We start from the raw sequence: 1,891 nt of genomic DNA on the forward strand, positions 1-1,891 counted from the left end.
TACTACATCACCACCAGTGTATCCGCGGTGAACACTAGAGGTCGTGTGGTTCTGCGTGGTTCTTCAAGTCTTGTATTTTTTGTTATAGTGTCTAAACTAAAATGTTAAATCTAAAGTGTTACAGCCAACTGTAAAATTGTAAGGAGTTCCAGTAAGTACTGTAAAAGGTATAGCAAAGATTCAATTAGATGTGGATCATTACAGTGATTCTTTAGAATACTGCTGTGTAATTCTACCTATGAAGGCCTCTGGTCCAAGTGAAGGTCAATCAATGCAACTGAATCTCCCACAGAATGACTCCCAGGACAGCTTCTGCTCAACACAAGTGCAAAGAGGCTACAAGAGACACCTTATATGCTGACTGGGATATAAGGTTTGTGATGGTGTAAAATATTGGCATAATAGAATAGGTATTTCAAACTCTTCCATTACTTTAGTATCTTATGCTCACTAAAATGTAAAAAAAGAAAAGGATAAAAAAGTGTCTGGCAAACACTATAAAAAAACTAAAGAATTACAATTATATAATTATTATAATATAATTATTTTATTATCATAACAACCAAATGCAAATGCTCGTGGACATTTCTGCACACTTCCCCTTTGAAACCAAAACAAAGGTCTCATGGTGAGTTCATTGTTTTCATGCCAAAGCTGGCGTCTCCTTGGCAACAGGCTGTAAACTCAAAGCTGCTTCAGGCAAATGCGCAATGAAGACAAAGGACTGACCCTTAAAAGACAAGGACGTAAACACATGAACTAATTTAACTTCATTTAAATCAAAACATTTCAGTCCAGAGAAGTAACAAACTGCTTACACAGGTGAGTCTTGCTTGTTTAAATTTAAGCAAAAGAAAAGACTTTTCATTTCCTTATTTAATAACTATTGTTTAACATCGACTATTTTTCCTTGGTAAGTTATATGCTGACTTATGCATTATGAATAGTGATTATTGGTTTATAAGGGCTTGTTTTTCTTATTCAAGGTCATTTATTAATTTCTACTATCTACTAATATTAAATTTATTAGTAAATTATACAGGAAGTTGCTTTAGGGAAAAATGTGCTAATCAATAACTCCAAAAGCAAACATTTACAATTTATTAAAGATATAAAAATATCTTTAAAAATACATAAAATGTCCTTGCACTTTAAACAGTACTGAGATTATGCATTGCCTTCATCATAAACACAACCACACGGGGGCAACAAAGCAGTTCTTGTGCATGCTGTGAATGGACGACATTCATTACAGTTAGTGCATCAGAACTGCAGCTAATTGTCTGTGTTTGTGCATCTGCCAGAACACTGGAGCATGAGTAAACATGAAAGAAGCAGATTTGTGGAGCAGCTGTTGAAGGACGAGCTTGAGGCTGTGGCTCTGGGACTGGAGCAGGGAGACTATGCTTGGGAAGAGATTGACCTGCCTCATGATTCACAGGGCTCCACTCCTCTTATCAGTGCCTGCAGGACGGGTCTTACTAGGGTATGAGACAAAAGGGAGATACGATCAAAACAAAGTGGAAACTATAGCTGACTTCTGTGTAGGAAAGCTAATGTAGTGTAATATGGGTTTAATGTATTCATTACAATAATGGGCATAATGTTTCACTTACTGTAGTAGCTACTTTCTACTGCTTCCTGTTTTCTTGATTGAAATGATGTATTATGCATTAAACAACAGTTAGTTTTAAGAGCAATAATATACAGTTCACTGGGGGCTTTGAATTGTTTGTTTTTCTCCGTTTGGGTGCGTCTGTACTACAGGGAATCTTTTGTAGTGAATCTTCCGTCGTTACACTGTTTAACCACTAGGTGGCGACAAGTGACTGTTTTGATGAGTGACTTGTCCGCATAATACTACGGTTCCAGGGTGTACCATTATCCAGAG

At 36.6% G+C, this 1,891-nt stretch overlaps 1 protein-coding gene across 1 annotated transcript in view; it reads left to right on the plus strand.

Moving 5' to 3' along the window:
* The first annotated feature begins 1,206 nt into the window (after positions 1-1,206).
* The window catches only part of LOC107577428 (receptor-interacting serine/threonine-protein kinase 4-like), a 2,690-nt gene continuing 2,005 nt past the window's right edge, over positions 1,207-1,891 (plus strand). The window contains exon 1 of the mRNA XM_016263507.1: positions 1,207-1,486. Coding sequence (XP_016118993.1) covers positions 1,316-1,486 — 171 coding nt within the window. The 5' untranslated portion in view covers positions 1,207-1,315. The remainder of the gene's footprint in view (positions 1,487-1,891) is intronic.

Source organism: Sinocyclocheilus grahami, unplaced genomic scaffold (genome assembly GCF_001515645.1).
Source record: "Sinocyclocheilus grahami isolate Dianchi unplaced genomic scaffold, SAMN03320097.WGS_v1.1 scaffold6030.1, whole genome shotgun sequence".
NCBI lineage: Eukaryota > Metazoa > Chordata > Actinopteri > Cypriniformes > Cyprinidae > Sinocyclocheilus > Sinocyclocheilus grahami.